The 18,345-nt window shown below is 33.4% G+C and overlaps 1 protein-coding gene across 2 annotated transcripts in view; it reads right to left on the minus strand.

The window, feature by feature from the left end:
• Nucleotides 1–13,444, minus strand: part of LOC128984423 (ubiquitin-conjugating enzyme E2 G1-like) — a 28,505-nt gene extending 15,061 nt beyond the window's left edge. Inside the window, exons 1-4 of one of the 2 annotated variants that reach the window (XR_008489990.1) lie at nt 13,299–13,443; nt 3,701–3,803; nt 2,904–3,001; nt 1,120–1,298 (exon numbers count right to left, since the gene is read on the minus strand). Coding sequence is in view for 1 of the 2 variants with exons in the window: in XM_054403747.1 (XP_054259722.1) it covers nt 1,120–1,298; nt 2,904–3,001; nt 3,701–3,803; nt 13,299–13,344 (426 nt within the window). In the remaining variant the exon portion in view is untranslated. Of the gene's footprint in view, nt 1–1,119; nt 1,299–2,903; nt 3,002–3,700; nt 3,804–13,298 lie in introns of both variants that reach the window. The other variant, XM_054403747.1, reaches the window with a different exon arrangement.
• Between the last annotated feature and the right edge of the window lie 4,901 nt (nt 13,445–18,345).

An 18,345-nucleotide genomic window follows, 5' to 3' on the forward strand; every position in this document is an offset into this window, starting at 1 on the left:
GTTAAGTTTTTTTCACCTGAGGACAGGATCAGATTACAGATCCCGAAACGTTGTGTAATGTTTTTTACCATTCTCATGGAAAATGTCCGCAATAAACCTTTAAACAACTGTAAGTACAATTTTTATAAGAACAAATAAAACAAATTCTTTAATATTTGGTTATTAAATTAGAGTCAACATACAGCTCTCAATACATACAGGGTGGCTGAAAAGTAACTTGCACCCCCCCTTAACTTTTCAACCATTTGAGATATTTGAAATCTGTTTGTGGCAACCTTCTTAGCTGTAAGGGGCTACAATAATTATGGTCAATTTTGAAAATTTTGCCCTTAGGGGAAGCGGGGATAGGGGGTAGCTCAAAATTTTCAAATGACAAGTATGGTCGAGTTTGGTATCATTTTACAGGTCTTGACAAAACATACAAATTGACATGTACATGTTGTATGACAAGTAGGCCTACCCCCCCAGCTGTGGCCCTGTTTGCACTAGCAAAATTGAAAACAGCAAAGTTGAAGCTATAAGTCGTTTTGAGAGGTTATCTTCTCTCACTTAGTTTGTTAAACAATGTTGCAATGTGACGAAAAATAGTTACACACAGGCTAAAAGTGTCTTTTTTCAGATCTCGGCTTCACTTTGATCATAAAACTGAGCTATTGCAAATATATTAAAAGTCCACAGTTTCTTTATTACAAGTATTTTTTTAAATTGCAGATTTTATTACTATGGTATTTCTGTCTTTATTGAGAACTTTCTTTGTAGCGTACCAAATGCCTTGAAAGGTGACATCATGCATGGGATTTTGGAACTGACAATGTACATAGGAGTTAAAATTTTTGAAGCTTCTAGCTTTTAATCTATTACAATAGTAGTGTAGAGTATTGAATAATCTTGCGCTATCTTCATTATATTATTTCATCTACACTGAATTTGTAATTTACTCTTAAAAAGCCTTGGCAAACAGTGAAACACTGAGATCCTCTATTGAAATTTTCAGTTGCCTAATTATGTAAAGATAGGCCTAGATATGATTAAAAGGATTTACATTTATACAAGACAGATTTGTTTTCACAGAATGCCAATTGCACTACCATGTACTAATATGTAAATAGGCCTACTCACAGCGGCATCCACATTGGCAGGACTTTCATCATTGGGATCAGCCAGCATTGATATTACTGAGATTAGGATTGTCTCTACGGTATGAACTGGAAGCCATCTTTCTGAGGCCTTCTCGTAGCCCCACTTGTCATCGCCAGGTTCATGTAATATTGATATGCATACGTCACCATTCTTTTCAACTGCAAAAATAATTAGTATTAAAACACAGAATAATTCAGAGTAAAGAGTCGCATCACTACTTGTAATCCTTTATTTAAACTACATGCAACCACTACTTCTTTCACTCACCACTCACTACATTCAATATTAAACAACTGAAAAAATCCTAGAGAAAACCACCAAGTAGTTGATGAAATTACCACAATATTCATTTGTAGCCTATGGCCATTTTGATAATGCCATCAATATAAATACAAAAATATTTTTTGTTGAAGTATATTTTAAATTAATATAAGGTGAGCCCTCCATTCTAGACTAATCGTAAAGCAAAAGCAATCAAACAGTCGATAACTGACTAAATGAGGATTTGGTACTGACGAATAAGTCTTTCTTCTATTTGGCTACATAGATATATTTTAGGCTAGGCAAAAGTTAATCTTCACAAAAAGAATAATAAGTACAAGGTTAGTTTTTGGTATTACTTTGAGTGTTGATATATTATCTCAACTGCGATTTCATAGGTATGTCTAATGCGTCAATCAGGTATTAAAACAACCGCTTCTTTTCTGATCTGTTGCTATGCAATATGCAGTACCGCTAAATTATTACAATTATTATACCGATTATCATTACAATATTTGTTTGTTAATTCTATTAATGATAAAGGACATCCTCCGGGTATCCGAAACCAAACCAATTTGTTAGAACATCCACAAATCTCTAGAATTTTCAGTAAAATAATTTTACTGTTATTTGCACTTCTTTCTCCGACATAGAAACCACACTATAAAACCTATGCTATCATGCTTTATTCAATTGACAATATTTGATTTGATATAGGCCAGTAACCATATTATAGAACCAACTTATCATGCTAACACTGTACCAGCAAGCAGACGACAACCATATCGATGCAAATAAAATGGAAGTCAATTAATTATATGGATCTCGCAGAAAGCTGGGGTGTGGAAAATTAACCACAGTTTAAGTTTTTATTTGACTTATAATTTTAAATATCATCATATGAAGCTGAAAATCACTCAAGTTTGATGCTAAATCATGACTATAGGTTACCTCATATCAGGGTTGTTTTTTTTAATTGGGTCTGGACTTCACATCCGGCCGGTACGGGTCGCTCACCTTCTCAGTAATTTTGAGTGTTTTTTATGTTAAACATTAGTGTCTGTTCAATGTCCGTGTTAAGTATTATTCTGTGTTTAAAAACTATGATGACCTTCAAATGAAATGACAACAATACTTGTACGCCTGAAGATGACACCACGGAGTTGAAACCGGTAGCAACATAAAGCAACGAATTGGATTTCGTAAATGCAGGTATTTAAACCACTTAGGCCTAAGAGTAAAAATGTAGTCCTCTACTCGTTTTATGAAGGTTTTTGCCTCACTTGGGCACCTTTTGAGGGTAAAAACATACCGGTACTGAAACATAATATATTTTACCTTGTTCTTAAAAGAAAATTACCACAAGTAGCCTATAACTTATGACTATTCAGGGAGGTAGGCCTATTTTACAGTTTTTTTTTTTTAATAATGGGAATAACTTCTAAACACATTTACAATTTTCTGAAATAATTATCTGTAGCTTAAGTATAAACAATACTTACTATTTGGATGCCATATTTCTGTCATGAATTTCATTTTGGGTGGTCTTAGTGGGTATTCTTTAGGGAATAGTAAATGTGCTTTAAAGAACCCACCCTCGCTGGAAAAAAGGAAATATATTAGTAGGACATTTTAAAGGCAGAAATAAAACAATCTTAATCGAATATAGTATAATTGGCTACAAACTATGTTTTGTATATAAATTTTGAGCTGACCTGGGCAGTTTTTAAATCTTGAAATGCAACACTTCAATGTGACTTAGTTTGGATTGGCAACAGTTTCACCAGAAATCTTTGAATAAAAGAGCGGCAGGAGTTAGAGGCTGAACAGTCATAAAATTTAATTGGTCCTGGTTAACTTAGTAAAGTAAAGCAAGTGGAGTGCAACTAATGTCCACAATGAAAGTAACCAGACTTGCCTTGAAGTAATTAGCATATGTTCAGAGAACTAAGACTGAAATATAACCGACTAGACTAGGTTATAGAGGGATGCAGGAAAATAGGACAGCTATTGTGGAGAAAACATGATTTTTAAACATTTAATGAGAAAATATATTGCTCTATCAATAATACCTCAACATATTTTAAAGATTACATTCCAAATTTACAATAAAGAGTCTTATAATACAACACATTGATCAAGTAAAAAAAAGAGTTAGGGCATGGTGCAAAACTGAACCCCTCAATCAAGGGCTGTTTCAAAGATTAACCAGTATTATGATTTAAAACTGAAAACAAATTATGTTTTGTTGATGATAGCCTAACAATATATTATGTTTTATTATAAATGTGAAACTTACTACAAGGTGTCTGGTGGTCCAATAATAAGAACTTCCCATCTATAAATGTCATTATCATCTATTAGCCCAGCCGAGAACCCTTCAACTGGGTTTTTGTTGAGTTCTGAAAAAGAAAATAGGTACACTTGTAGATGACAAAGTTTTCACAAACACTTCTTCACAGTAATAAGCTACACATTTTAGCCAAGAGGTACTTTGTGTTCATATTAAATATGTAGACCTATATTTCGGCTTATATAGAGATTGTCATATCCTTCAGAGCTCAAAAGGATTCATCTCCCAATGTTGTATAATGTAACTTATGTGTAGAATGTACAATTTACTAAGAAATATAGGCCCACAACATTAATCATTAACAGTAGAAGCAGCTCAACAGGCTTAAAATATGTCAAGTTAAGTGAATGTAATGTAACATGAACATTACAAACACAGCAGTTTTAATTGAATTCAAATAACATATTTCACTAACAAGTAATCAATTTTCCATATCAAATTAAAATAGTCGTTGAGCAACGCTTACTAATATGCGCATATACACAAATTTGGGAACAGTGGCTCCGGGTCTACGTTTTACCATAGGTCTTACCACCTACTGTAGAGTAATAGCTTATTCCCTACATGGGAAAATTTGTCTTGTTTCAGTTTAAATATTCAACATTCTTAGTCACTTGTAGCTTTAAATGAATTTTAACTGCGCAGAGACTTACTTTTATTACTAATTAAAAAAATAAGCAAAACCCTCGAGCGGGCACTTGTGGAGTTTTCCTCCGCACTTGTAGTTTTTGTTAAAATAATTATGCATAATGGGTGTCGGCAGTCCGTGTCCGGCTCCATACTTCACGCCCCTCATTCCGGGAATGCCCCTAAGTTATTTTCAACCCCAAATTCCTCCTTATTTTGTTGTCAGTTGCAATTCAGTGACACGGTGTCAGTTTGCGGAGGCTTTCTCCGCGTGCGCCCTATCGCGTAGTTTATTTCCTCATGTGCTCTTCTGTATTAGAGGTGACTGTTTTAGTTGTGTCTGTTAGTGAAGTATATAACTATTTGGTGTTCCCGTTTTATATTAGACTGATGCCACTATGGATTTATTAGAAAAGGATAAATTACGAGGATTGCTTGATAGTGTCGAAAGAGATGAAAGAATAGAAGACATACAACCAAAACAAGATTTTGATTAGGGTATTACTTATTTAGTTGAGACTTCATTTATGTACTTTAATTTAGGCCTATAGGCTATATTATTTGTTAATGTAGGCCTATAGTATTAATTGTTTAGCCTACACATAACCAAACTTCATGATTTATATTTTATTATTTATTTAAGTATATTATTATTTTGTTTTTAGACACGTAAAATTTGTCAAACTGTGTGTAAGCTATATAAAATACATACAAAAATATAATCATGTTTAAACGTAGGCCTATTATTTTATTTATAATTATTATAAAAATATATTTTGTTTGCATATACAAGGGTGTCCATAAAAATCATTTCAGGACTTTGGGAAATGAATCCTCATACTAAAAGGAAGAAAAGAGGTTATGAGAAGGTATGTCCCAAAAATAAAACAAAACAATTTTTATCTGTAAAGTTTTTCATTCGATGATTATGAAATTATGCATAAATAAGGCATTATAAAAATAAGGCCAAGTTAGTTCGGGGAACACTTAATTTCACCTGATCTCACAACTAAAAACTTTCTATTTTAGTTATTTGTCGTCCGATTGTTTCGATCTTGATATTGTTTGATAGGGAATAAAATGCTCAAAAAAGTATTCTCGACATTTTTTCAGAGTACAAGCAGTTTTTTAGTTAGGTAAGTTATATAAAATTCAAACGGCCGCCATTTTGAAATTTACAATAGGACCAACTTAATTATTTTTCCTATAGTAGGTCTTGTGTATGTTAACATGCTTACCAAATTTCATAATCATCAAATGAAAAACTTCACAGATAAAAATATTTTTGTAAAAAACAAAATGGCGGATACCTGGGTAAATATGAATTTTTGGACATACCTCCACATAAACTTTTTTCTTCCTGTTAGTATGAGGATTCATTACCTTAAGTCCATGAAAAGTTTTTTATGGTCACCCTGTATATGTATAATCACATACAGTACCATATACATATATGTATGTAACACATACCGTGTATGTATTACTGTATTATTGGGGAACAAAACTCCGCACGCGCCCTCTCTCATAACACCGACAGTGATAACTTTATTCTAAAAAATTGCTCAATATGTTTATTTGAAATATTACTCATGGGTCAGTCCATATCAAATCAACACACTTTCAACATATTTTTTACCTTGCCATCTTAGATTTTGATGAAATTTGGTACATAGGTTACCTTTATGAAAACTTAAAAAAATATTTACCAAATTTCAGATCAATATCTCAAACAGTTTCCAAAATACGGCCATTTAAAGTTTTCAAAAAACGGTCAAAATCGCGCTGCGGTAAAAGTTCTAAATAGTCATAACTTGTCTCCTGTTTAAGTTAGAAACATGGGAAAGGTGTCATTTTTTAGCTCTTTTTATGCCCTTTCTAATGATATACAACACATAATAGGTTATGACAACAAAATTTTTTCAAATTCAAAAATAAATTTTTAAAATCAAATATTTTGAAAAACGCATATTTGATTATTTTCTAAAAAATATATAAAGTTGTTCATGTTATCAGTAATGTGTACACCAAGTTTGGTTATGAGATTGCAATGGGTTCATGGTTAAAATAATTCAAAACCAACGGTGGTTTGTCTAGTTTTAAGTATTTCGGTTGGTAGTCACCTATATACAAGCATGTTATATGTAATCTATCTATATCTATAAAAGAGGAGAACTAAGTATGTATGTACCTTATGCACTCAGAAACCGCTCGACAGATTGTAATGAAAATTTCAGGCATTATTAAGCATTATTCAAGGATGGTTTGTGTGAAGTTTGGTGCAGATCTATCAAAACGGCTCCGCCCGAGAGGGTTTTATGTGGGCCAAGGTCAGACTTTTTGAACTACAATGTTTACAAATAAATATAAAAAGCTGTTACCCGGCATCTGTTTTGTAGGTTTGAATAATCACAACATACTGTATTAGCCATGATTTGAAATAGTGCCACAATGTTTCCGTAGAGTAAATATGTTAAATGTGTACATGTTAGATAATATGTTAAATATTTTAAATAGTTTATTGTGTAAAATATGTTAAATCTATTTTATATGGCCTGTTAATACATAACCAAAACCTTACTATCAGTAATCAGATGTTTTATCTTTACTTTGAAATGCTCGTTTTAAATACCGTATTTTAGAATATCTCAGGAGCAGAACCTGTACATCTTAACATCTGCTCTTTGAACTGTCCAATTTAAGTTTTTACAGCTGACTTCAATTGATATATTTTGGCTACATTCTTTCAAAATGTAAACATGTAAAATTTGGAAGCCCATGGGGCTTAGCCCAAGAGAAATATGAAAATCAAATGATATAGTATTGCATTTCCATCCATTTGTGAGCTATGTTTCAATTTTTAAGTCTCTAGCTCATTAGGAAGTTAGTTTGAAATTGATATCAAAATTTGTATCCGGACAAGAAAGCGAACTAATGAAAACAAGCCTATAGGGGTAGCCCAAGAGAAATATGAAAATTAAATGATATAATATTGCATTGGCATCCATTTGTGAGCTATGCTTCAAGTTTCAAGTCTCTAGCTCAACGGGAAGTTAGTTTAAAATTGGTTACAAAATTTGTACCGGACACGAAAGCGAGCTAATACTGTAAAAACAAGCCCATTAGACGTGGCCCAAGAAAAATATGAAAATTAAATAATATAATATTGCGTTGTCATCCATTTGTGACCTATGTTTCAAGTCACTAGCTCATCAGGAAGTTAGGTTAAGATTGATTGCAAAATTTTTACCGGACAAGAAAGCGAGCTAATAAAAACATTTTAAAATAAGACAAACCACCGTTGGTTTTGAATGATTTTAACCATGAACCCATTGCAATCCCATGACCAAACTTGGTGTACACATTACTGATAACATGAACAACTTTGTATATTTTTTAGAAAATAATCAAAAATGTGTTTTTCAAAATATTTTATTTTAAAAATTTATTTTTGAATTTGAAAAAAATTTTGTTGTCATAACCTATTATGTGTTGTATATCATTAGAAAGGGCATAAAAAGAGCTAAAAAATGACACCTTTCCCATGTTTCTAATTTAAACAGGAGACAAGTTATGACTATTTAGAAGTTTTACCGCAGCGCGATTTTGACAGTTTTTTGAAAACTTTAAATGGCCGTATTTTGGAAACCGTTTGAGATATTGAGTTGAAATTTTGTATTTGTTTAAGTCTTCATTAAGGTAACCTCTGTACCAAATTTCATCAAAATCTAAGATGGTGAGGTAAAATAGGTGTGTTGATTTGACATGGACTGACCCTCATATTTTTTTGAACAAATAATGTTATTAATAATAAAATTAGATTCCTGATTAGGTTATTCAACATTTACATACAATATTGCGTTATAAAAATAATTGAAATAGGTAGACAAGAACATGCATGGTCCGTTTAACCATTATTAGTCATAGTTTCTTAATTACTTCCTATTAGTTTTGTGATTGTTGTACAGTATTGTCATGAGAGTACGTCAGTCTAAGTTAACGTTAGGTTCGGTTAGGTTATTTACCAGTTATTTTTTTTCCGAGTTGTCTTTTCCCCTAGACCAATAGGCCTAGACCCCTAGACCAATAGAGATTAAATTAATTCTTACATATTTAGTTTTACGACAAAGTAATTATTGATTTATGAAGATGAATAACAGTATGAAAATGGATGGACCTAGTATATTTTTTTGCTGAATAATATGAAGTTGGCAATGACATTGGTAAATCACATGGACATCATCTTAATAATACAATTCCACAAAAAAAAAAAAAAAATCACTCTAGGCTAACCTCAATGTTGTAAGTTTGTTGAGAACAAAAATATTTTTAGTTGTGGACAAAAAAAAAAAAAAAAAAAAAAAAACTGTAGACAAAATATAAGGTGATCAAAGCGTCTCTCTTAACCCAGATAAAATTGACAAACTCGGCAAGCCTCAACATTTTTCTAGTGCCACTTTGCTCACTAGGCCCTAGTTGCACATTTAACTTATAACCATCAGATTCTTATTTTTTGTCAATCAATCAGTGTCAGTAAAGCTTCATGAAACATCCATAGAACCTCGGAATCACTTGAAAGTCCCTAATAAGTTTAGGATCTACTGAAAGAATAGGGTAGGCTATTTAAAAATATCCTATAGGCTAATAAATAGAATATCATATTTCTGTAAGGTAAGGGACTAGCCAGGGTGCCAAGGGCATACTCTATGCAGAGAAAATAAAATATTCTGTAAGAAAAGTTAGATAGGCTAAGGTAATTTGACAATTTACATTGTTGACTTAAAAATTAAAGAAAAACACATTTTTGGCTAATATATATGGATTGTGGTTTACTAAGTTAACTTAAGAGTCGGCAAGACAGCCGGCCATCTTGGATTTTCTACCCATAACGGCAATGGTAATGGTTGAAGCATATTAGGCCTACAGTATTGTTTATTAAGATAAAAAGTTGCATAATATCGCCATTTTAAAGCTATTGAAACCGCAGATTTGATTAGATATAATCTACTTTTAAATTTTAATTGTTATTATTTTGTCAAACTACATAAATATATTGACTTAAACTATGATTTTTTTAACCTGTAAAACAACATTTTTAAAGATCTGAAATGCAATTCACAAGGAAAATACGGTATATATTTAACCCTCCCAGTGTCATCGATGGTAACGACACCCTCTGGGGTGTCAAGCGTCGATGCATCGATGGTAGTGCAGACGGTTACATATATTATCTTTTAACTCAGTCAATTTCAGTCCGATTTGGACTGGATTTATATCACTGAAACAGCAGAAAACTGGCTTTCTTCTGGTGTCTGTTTCATAACCTCACTTTTGTTTGTCTGTTTCCAGATGTTTTGAGACAAAGACAATATTTTGGTTGCCGTGTTGCGTGTTGTTTTTGTTGTTTACAAGTTGTTTGTTACTATATTTTCTTTATCAAAAACTGATTTTTATCTGTTTAGACTACATATTTATATGTACAAAATTATCAGTGATGACTAACTTATTGGTTTGATGTGTTTGCACTTTGCAGTAATAGGCCTATATTTGAAGGTTATGTTTACTGGTAATGGCAGTAAAGTCATTGTAATAGGCCTAGTGAGTGATTTTACGACTATTCCTCGATCATATTTATGACTCTTGGCTGTCCTAAAATTTAAGTTAACCATACTAAAAAGTTCATGTTTTATTTTTTGCTATAATATTTAGAAATAAATGGCTTTATTTCAGATGTTTCATTTAGTTACAATAACTCATAAAAATTTGGGCACAGACATTTTTTCATATTCTTATCTTGTATTTTTTATCTTTCTAAGTAGGTACTTTTTTATGATAAAATAGCAGGCCTAATAAAAACCTAATTATTTGTGCTGAATCATAACATAATGTGCATATATTTAGCTGCACATAAATATATAACAAGGTAGGTATACCGGTAGTTATTTTTCAAACTAGATTTTTGTTACATTTTTTAATAATATTACTGCAAAATACCCAAAAATCGACTGACACCACACAAAAATGACTGACACCAAGAGGGTTAAGAATCACATAACTTAAGTTAAAATGTTCTGCTTGGTAACTAAGCTTAAACAGTGAATGATTACGCTTCAACGTGAACATATGTTTTAGCTGATCAGCGCGGCGGTCGGACAAAATAATAATGTAGTTTGACAAAATAACAATTAAAATTAAAAAGCAGATAGCAAATCACATCCACAGTTTCAATAGCTCTAAAATAAGATATTTTGCAGTCTTTTTTCTTAATTAAAAATGCCCTAATATGTTTCAACCATTAATATTGCCGTTACGGACAGACAATCCAAGATGAACAACTCTTAACTAGACCTGTGCGTATGGTCACAAGTCAACTTGCGACCTTGCGTATCATGATTGAGTAGCTTATTTTATAAGTTCTAGGCTACTGTAAAAAGTTTAAATTAAACATTAACTTAGTATTATGGTAAGCAAAATAGAAACATGTAGGCCTAATTTAATAAATTAGTCTATAACAAAACAATTTTTTAGAAGGCTAGTTTACTTTATAGTCCAAACCACATGTGGGCTAGGCAATACTTTAGCCTATGCCTACTTTAACCCTTTGAGCGCCAACTGCTGATATATCGGCACTCTCATTATATTCTAAAAACGCCAACTGCCGATAAATCGGCAAGTAGATTTTATTCATTTAGAGCTCAAATGAGACTGCTGACAATAATAAAAATCAGACCATATTAAAGCTTAACAGTTTCCCAACAAGAATATATATACTTTATATAGTATACAAACATTTTTAACTGTAATACGTAACTGGGAAAAAGAGCAATTTAAATGGCTGTGACATCGCCTGGCCACGGCCTAACCCAGCTGATTGTATTCTGTATTCACGCTCGAAATAGTTATTGAATGTTGTTGTTTACGTTTTCATTAACTTAACCTCAGTGGGTTTGTTTTGCATTATTTTTTGAATATTTAACTTAGTGTATGTTTTTAGTTATTAGTGAGACTCTCTGAGTAAATTTTGCGTTGGCTATTTATCAAATGCACATTTTCATATATTTTTTAGCACAGTAAATTTATTTATTTATATAAACTTAACTTGAAACTCTTTAAAATTGTAATATTTACTTTCATTAGGGAGTAGGCCTACTGAACAAGAAAATATAGTGTATGAAAAAAAAATGATTTGTGTGGTAGTTAACTTATTTAGGCCTACCCAAGAAAATAACAAAATAAAACTTCAAAAAATTTTTTATTTTTATTTTTGAGATAGGCCTAATGTTTTTTTCTTATATGCAATGATTGCATATTTAAATATGCCTACAGTTTATTACATGTAGCCTAAAATAAAATAAACCGGATCCTTTTATGTCAAGTCATTCAAATTCTATAGCACTTTCAGCCAAAACATGCAAAATCACTGATTTTGCTCTGGCCATTTGGTGCATCACATGCATATTAGTGCTGGCCCATAGAGGAAGTCGTTGCATCTTTTGGCAGCGCTCAAAGGGTTAAAGGCTATTTTTCATTCAAGAAACGAAATCCTTAAGCTATCAACTTTGTAAATGAATTTTAGTGAGAAGACGTGTGACAAAGAGGAAACCATATATAACTTAGTACGGAATGTCCAAATTTAAAATGTTTCCTGTTCTAGGCCTATATTTTTAAAGTTAAGTTAGCATGAGTTTTCAAGCAATTATTGCTGATTTAGGCATTTCCTTTTCCAACGCAAGTTATGTCCAGACACATTAAATTTCACACAAAAATATGAAGTACCTAGGCATATGCCTAACGCAGAGGAAGGGATGAACTTAAAGAGACGATAACCATAAAACTTAACTCCTTAACTTCCTTTAACAAAAAAGAGGTTGCAATGTTATCCTCATCAAGGATAACTTATTTGAATTCAAAGAGAAACAATTGATTATTTTCAATGCTTATGAAAGGTTTGCCAACAAAACCAGTGAAGTCACAATTGATTACTAGACCAAGGCCTGGGAAAATGTGCATTAAGTTTAGCCCAGATTGCTAACTGGCCATTCAGAAAACCAATTTTATTTAAGTTAAGTTAATTATCAGTAGGCCTACGTAGGATTTTTCAGTCCTAACTTAAATTAACTGCAAACTTGGCAGTCAAAGTGCCGATAAACTTTTGCCTAGAAGTGACTTTTAGACCCTCAGTGTTATAGCCTGTTGGATAAGACAAAGGATAATGTAGCATATCACTGAATCTTAATACCCTAGGCATAAGTGACAACTGCTCAACTAAGTTACCATGCTAATTTTCAATGCATTGCTTAAGATCAGATAAAAAACCTTGGGCTTATCATGATTAAAACATGATTGGACAGCATGTTCAGTACATCTTAATGAGTTGGTATGCTGACACTGCTATTTTGAGGATCATGATTATAGGCTATCCATATGTGGTTCTTGTTTCATAACCTAATAGAGCAATGTGGTGCTTAAAAAGATTGTTTCATCTCAGCCTCTGAGCATACCCATGTCAAGGCTATAGATGTGGTGGTAGGCCTAGTGCAAATGAAAATTCAATTTCACTTTATCTAGAAAGGCCAAAAGAAATATTTCGAATTAATTTGTGGACCAAAATCTTTATTATACTTGCCTATTATGCCACCTAACTGATGACTATTGAGACAATAAAACGCATTGACCAACATAAGTTACCTGTTCAAATTCTGAACTAGAATAAGGATAAAAATACTTCTATTAACTAGATATCCTAACAGAAATAGATATTTATATTACTTAATTATTGTAAAGTAAAATTGTCACAGACATGAGTAAGGTAGTTTTTGTCTGAGAAAGATTAAAATGGTGGAGTGGTATTAGCCATCTCGGTTTAAATGGTAAATACTGAGTAAAGTTAAAACATATTTTCATAATTTTGGCACAATACCTGCGAGCTGTTTTCTTAATAGGAGAGCGGACTGTGGCTCTGACATTAATGAGAAGAAATACTTTAAATTATATAAAGCAAACACTTGTGTTTAGCAAAAATGGCTATACGTGACGAAAGACTTTAACGCATGCGCAATCGAGCGATCTTCAATCTTCAACTAAAACACAAACATATGGAACGAAACAAGAGACTGAGAATAGAAGGGAACATCCGGCTACTTTTTTTAGTATACGAAGGGAACTGCTGATAAAAATTACGTACTATATAATATGTTTATTATTAGTTTAGACATCTAAGTGTCCTTATAATACTTTCTGAAGATATCAAAATTCCTATATTTCAGTTCTATTTTCCTTATTAAAAACAAAATCTATTTATTCATAAAGGCTTGTTTTTATAAGTTTTATAGAATTTTATAATAATTGTTTCACTCATTTTATATCAAGCAATGCTAATAAAGCTTCGTATAAAGACACAGTAAAATTAAAAGAAATAAAAGTGTCTAAATAAAAAGGTTAAATTACTTTCAGCGAATTTCCCTAGGGAAGTATCCATTAGGGAAGTAGGGGGCACGGTAAGACATCAAGACCTGTGCCCGGCCTGGGACGAATTTACTTTTTGATTTTGATGTCACCAGAGACTTAAAACGGCTTTAAATAAATATGTGTGTGTCCGTGAATGTGATTACTCGAGCCCCTTTGTTCTGATTTTGATTAAATTTGGCTTGAAAGGATAAACTAAATGAGTTCACGAGCCAGCGAGATCGGGTCATGGGAACATTGGGAACGAAATATTAAGGGGGGTTTTAAATGTTCTAAATTAGGGTTTTTCAAAATGTCACCCTTAAACTACGAAAGTGCCCGATTTTCAATCCAACCGTCAAGTACAGCTTTAAAAAAACAATAATTTTGTATATTGAAGCGTTGTTGTAAAATTAAAGTTTACGGAAATAGACTGTACATTTAAGATTTCTATGTTATTCTTACGGATAAAAAGAAAACTGTTGTGGGTTGCTTGTTGTTTATGAATGTTGTTATTGTTATATATAGCCAAATAAATGAGTTATTGAGTTGTTTAAAACATGGCAAGTTGATTTATTTCATCCAAGATTATTAACATTTTGAAAAAAAACACCTTCTTCCTTCCCCGTAGCAGCAAACCTATAAGTATTAGTGAAATATAGCGTGTTATTTAAATGGGGAATAAATATGTCTTGTTTATGGAAATACTTTGTAAAAATCCAATCTGACAAATTGAAATTTGCGCGTGGTCTGCAATTTTGCTGTGGAGGCACTTGTATTGTAGAATGATCGGGTTATTCTCAGGATACCAAGGTTTTGATTGAACCAAAAGAATGTCTAGACGTAAACTCCCGTCGGTCGCGTCGTTAAAGCTAGGCCTATAGTCATGCGTGTTGTGTGTGTATTTTAAATGTTTTCTATGTTGTGTATTTATGAACTTTGACGACCTTCAGAAGAATCGACAATGTGCTTGCGAAAACCCTGAAGAAGGCTCCATTGTGAGCCAAAACTAGTTGTTGCACAACCACTTGGACTATCGACATTACAGGTATTCAAACCACTTTAATTGAACCAAAAGGTTCATTTCAAGCGTAAATACCACGAAATAAACATACCCCTTAGTAGATTTGTCACATCCTTATGCATCAGCTGAAGCCAATGTTGATGTCACTTTTCTTAATCTTCGACCGAAGTTTCTTGGATAGACTACTCATTAAAACTAAGTTAAAAAATAAATAATTAAATTTAAATTAATTAAATTAATTAAGTTTGGTGAGTCGGTGGCTCAGTTGGTAGCGTCACGGAATTCAGGCCCAAGGCAGCGATGTCGTGGGTTCGGATCCTGGTCACTGCCACAAACATTTTATTTAGTACCAGTTCACCTTTGTACTGTACCGGCCCACCCCTTGCTTTGCTGTATACGTTCTACGCTCAGATCTGTAGTCTATGTGGACGGGAAAATGCAAGGTTAAAAGAGGCCACCAGCCTCTTGAAAAAAATATATATTTACAAAAATTTACACTTGTCAAAAACGTTACTATACACACATTGATACAATAAAAATTTGTTAAATTAAAAATGATTAAATATGGCTGTTGTATGCGAGTCCGTAGTTATTCTCAGCCTGGTTTTAATGGGTCGGAGGACAACTCTCAAAATTAAAAATTAGTGAAGGCTAGTTCCCTCCGATGCCTCTAGGGGCGTGTTTTTGCTTACAATTTGTTTATTTTTATTACAGTAATTTAAAACCTTATTTAACCAATTAAACCAATTAAATCATAGCCCGTGCCCTGGTTATATAACCAAAAAGTAAAGTACAAATCATAAAACACCGGTAACTATAAAACACAATACAAACAAACTTTCTGTGACAGTAGTGCCACGGCCGCCTTTAACTCCAGCCCGCGGCCTTCGAACTGGCAACGTCGCAAGTGGTGTTGTAACAGCTGTTTTGTTTGGAAGCAACTAATGGTATTTGCGTATTTACGAAAGATTGGTTACTGGACTATGACAATATTGACTCCGCTTCAAATGTACAGATATCGATTTTTAATTCATATTGTTTCGCTTTTCGATTCTGTATGTTTTATTTTCAATATTTTAATAAATTTATGTTCATAAATTTAAATTTGAATCAATAAAGTGCGAATTAATGAGCTGATGTCACCTGTCTGCCATGTTATCTTATGGGACGTCTGTCACTGAACAACACTACTTGCGACGTTGCCAATTTTACCAGGCCGCGGCCTGTAGTTAAAGGCGGCCGTGGTAGTGCCCAGGCCCGGTGCTAACAACCTGAAAAACAAGCTTAAGATTTTACAATGGGATGAGAAGTCTACTTTACGTGTTAGTTGGCCTGCTGTATTATAGGACCACAGAGGAGTATAAGAAACAGAGGGAGGATACATTCAATGGTACACATAAGTTGTGCCTAGCACCAGTCGCTTGTGTGTAGAGAGGAAATTCTATTCGTTCCCCAACCCTCTTTCATTTCCCCATCACCGTTCCTCGCCCTAACGTACCAGAGCTAAAAACTCACGGTTGTCCATAAAGCTTGTATCCTATCATAGAATATCCTATGTAATGTATTATATTTCTTTGTGGTTATACCATATATAACACAAACACATATGTTTTATCTATGGTTTTACCAAGTAGTTTGGATAATCCTTACTTATTCCTAGAGCTATGAAGATTCTTCACGAACACGAACACATTTTTCAACACGTTTGCCAAATTTTAATACTGATAGTGGAGTATATTCAAGGAGTATACTCTTATAAGATCAGGAATGACCTTTGCTTCTATATTTGATAGATTCATCCACCACCACACACACACACATGCATGCAATATTATATAATCAATGATTTCACTGGTTAAGGGTATCTTTGGTATCATATCGTCGTCTGCTTCTGCTATCAGCTGGTTTGAAAGATCGATTGTCTCATTTGGCAAATTTTACAATTTTTAAAAAGTACTAAGTAATTTAAATATTTGTGAGTGAAATTATTTTCTAGTGCTATACAGAGTATGCCGTGAATACATTTTTATTGTATCTGTGAAGGATAATTTAGAATCTTAACTAACTTAGTGGATTGTCGGCAGAAATTGGCGGCACAACCATAGTGTCACCACTTCAGTTTTTGTATTAAGGCCAATTTAAAAACTAAAGCTCTCAGACCTGTATATTTTGGTTTTTTAGAAAGTTTAACACTCTCTGAACAATAAACTAATCTCAAAAATCTGATTAGGCCAAGAAAATTTTATTGTATAGAATTATTTTAATACACTTGCTAGTACAGTCTGTTTCTCCAATAGCAGACATCCATTGTAAATCAGCATTTCACTGAAATAGACCTCCTTAGCACAGTCAGTTTTTCTTCGCAACAGACCTTTCTAGTACAGTCAGTTTTTCTGCGTAATAGACCTCTTTTCACAGTCGTTTTTCATTGCAATAGACCTCACATGTACAGTCAGCATATCTTCGTATAGCCCTCCAGTACAGTCAGTCTCCATCGCAATAGACTTCTCTTGCTTAGTAACTTTTCATCATAATAGACCCTTGTTTATTTCGGCATTTGATCGATTATCATTTTCAACACAAATCATGGATTTGGTTCCTGGTCAGGAGGTTTGCGTGGTGTGTATGCACAAGGTTCTCGACTCCGAAAAAGGTATTAAATGTGAGAAAAAGTGTTGTCGATGGTTCCATTCCTCGTGCGTCAATATCTCTGACACTGAGTACGCAGCTTTATCCTCAAACAACAAGAAAAAATGGTATTGCCACCGTGTCGACTGTGTTGATCCTGAAACTCACCCCTCAAACACATTGAAGGCCCGTTTTGATGTTTTTTCTGGCAAGATTGATAAAATGTTGGATATGATGAATAAGTTAGCTGGAGTACCTGAAGACATTGCTGCTATGAAAAGTGAACTTGTAGGGGTAAACCAAACACTTGCTTCTTTGGAACCCAGGATTATAGGGGCAGAAAAGCGGCTTGACTCCCTTGAGAAAGAGCTCAGTGACCTGAAAATAGCGACTCCAGAAACTGTAAATTGTGATACCATCCTCGAAGAAATTGCCGAGCGTAACATTTGCTCACGCAATATCATAGTATATGGGATCGTTGAATCTGATAGCTCCGTTGTTGAGTCGAGAGTCAATCATGATAACACCACCGTAACCCTACTGGTAAATAAATTCTGTCAGCCAAATCAAGACTTGGGCTTCAAGACTTATAGGATTGGGAAAGCCTCTAACAAAGGTCCTAGACCTTTAAAAGTTATCTTCAAAGATCAAGCTATCGTCATGGACTTCATGAAAAATCTAGACGTCGAAATTTTAAAGAATCTTGACCAATCCCTCGCCAATGTGTCTATCACAAGAGACCGAACCAAGCGTGAAAGGAAACAGCTCAGCCACTTGCGGGAGAATCTGGAGGCTCGGACTAAGGCTGGAGAGGCTGGGCTGACAATCAAATACCGGAACGGAATCCCTAAAATTGTATCAGCAAAAAACT

Source organism: Macrosteles quadrilineatus, unplaced genomic scaffold (assembly GCF_028750875.1).
Source record: "Macrosteles quadrilineatus isolate MER2022 unplaced genomic scaffold, UCM_ALF_1.0 Scaffold_1__1_contigs__length_201487025, whole genome shotgun sequence".
NCBI classification, from domain to species: Eukaryota; Metazoa; Arthropoda; class Insecta; order Hemiptera; family Cicadellidae; genus Macrosteles; species Macrosteles quadrilineatus.